This window comes from Pyrus communis, chromosome 4 (assembly GCF_963583255.1).
Source record: "Pyrus communis chromosome 4, drPyrComm1.1, whole genome shotgun sequence".
Classification (NCBI taxonomy): domain Eukaryota; kingdom Viridiplantae; phylum Streptophyta; class Magnoliopsida; order Rosales; family Rosaceae; genus Pyrus; species Pyrus communis.
The window spans coordinates 17,640,748-17,642,423 of NC_084806.1; the positions used below are offsets into that span (position 1 = coordinate 17,640,748).

General features: G+C 46.1%; 1 protein-coding gene across 1 annotated transcript; it reads left to right on the forward strand.

The window, feature by feature from the left end:
• The first annotated feature begins 552 nt into the window (after positions 1 to 552).
• On the forward strand, positions 553 to 1,116 carry LOC137732798 (uncharacterized). The gene is made up of 2 exons (XM_068472067.1): positions 553 to 688; positions 770 to 1,116. The coding sequence occupies exons 1-2, from the start codon at positions 553 to 555 to the stop codon at positions 1,114 to 1,116; spliced, it is 483 nt and encodes a 160-aa protein (XP_068328168.1).
• The last annotated feature ends 560 nt before the right edge of the window (positions 1,117 to 1,676 follow it).

The following is a 1,676-nucleotide window of genomic DNA, read 5'->3' on the forward strand; positions in this document are numbered from 1 at the left end:
GAGTTGAGGGGCCAACTATTGGTATTCTACACTTCTTTTCTCAATACGGAAACTAGATACTTGAAGATCGAAAAATTAATTTTGGTGCTAGTTGTTGTGGCTCAGAAGCTCAGACTATACTTTCAAGCTTATACAGTAATCGTCATGACTTAATATCCTTTACGGTCAATCTTACATGGTCCGGATGATTCTCAATGAGTGATGAAGTGGGCGTTGGAACTTGGCCGACAAGGTTTAGTTTTTTGACCCTGCACGGCGATAAAAGACCAAACCTTGGCGGACTTCATAGCAGAATTCACACCTAGTCTAAGCGACGCAACACAACGGCCCAACGACGTCCCGAAAGCAGCCGAGCACACCTTAGCTGCACCTACTCCGCCCAATGGAGACTTCTGCCATTTGTATGTCAACAGCGCATTTAACTACAAAGGCTCAGGAGCAGGCGTGGTCCTTGTTACCCCAGACGGTTTGATGCTTGAGCAGGTAATCACTCTAGGCTTTAAAGCATCCAACAATAAAGCAGAGTACGAGGCCCTATTAGCAGTCCTTTAAATGGCAAAAGACTTGGCAGTGAAGAAGCTTGCAATTCATTCCGATTCCCAGCTAATCACTAGCTATACTACTGGGGAGTGCAAGGCAAAACATCCAAGGATGACGCAATACCTAGAGAAGACACGCAAGCAACTTGGTATCTAGATAAGCCAAACATAGAGATGGAGCCGGCAGCCGAAGTGTCATAGGTTAGTATAACTCCCAACTGGCATTATAGATTACTTGGTCAATGACACACTCATCACAGAAAGGTTGGAGTCTAGAAAGCTCCAAATAAAGGCAAAACGCTACTACATGTGGAACGGCGTTCTCGTCCAAAGATCCTACACTGGACCACATATCCGCTGCCTAGCACCTCCCGATGACCTAAAGGTTCTAAGCTTAATCCACGAAGGCATTTGTGGAAATCACTTTGGAGGTCGATCCTTAGCACAGAAGGCTCTTAATGCAAGCTACTACTGGCCTACCATGCACCAAAATGCTAAGGAGTTAGTACAAAAGTGCGACTGTTACCAACGGTACAAGCCGGTACCAGCACTACCTGCCAGCAAACTACACCTGTAGACAAGTCCTTGGCCGTTCATATAGTGGGCAATCGACTTGGTAGGGCCAATGCCGCCCACTACTGGGGGCAGATGCATGATGATCGTGGCAACCGATTACTTCATCAAATGGGTAGAAGTAGAGCCCATGACAACCACGACTCAGATGGACATAGAGCGCTTCATGTGGATGAACATTATTTGCCGATTTGGCATCCCTTAGTCCATCGTCACTGACACTGGCCCGTAATTTGTGGGCAAAGATTTGGTGAAGTTTTTCCAAAAGTATGGCATTAAGCAGCACATGTCCACTCCGAGGTATCCTCAAGGCAATGAACAGTCCGAAGCATCCAACAAGACGATTGTCGACTGCCTCAAGAAATCCCTTTCCAATAAGAAGGGAAAATGGCGAGACGAACTCCCCAGATGTCTATGGACATATCGCACCACCAAAAGACGAGTAACATTTCTCTTTGGCATTTGGTTTGGAAACAATCATTCCTCCCAACATTATCGTGCCAAGTATCAGCACTTTATTGCCAAGCATTAAGCAAAACAGTAAGGAGATGGCCACAAGCTTAG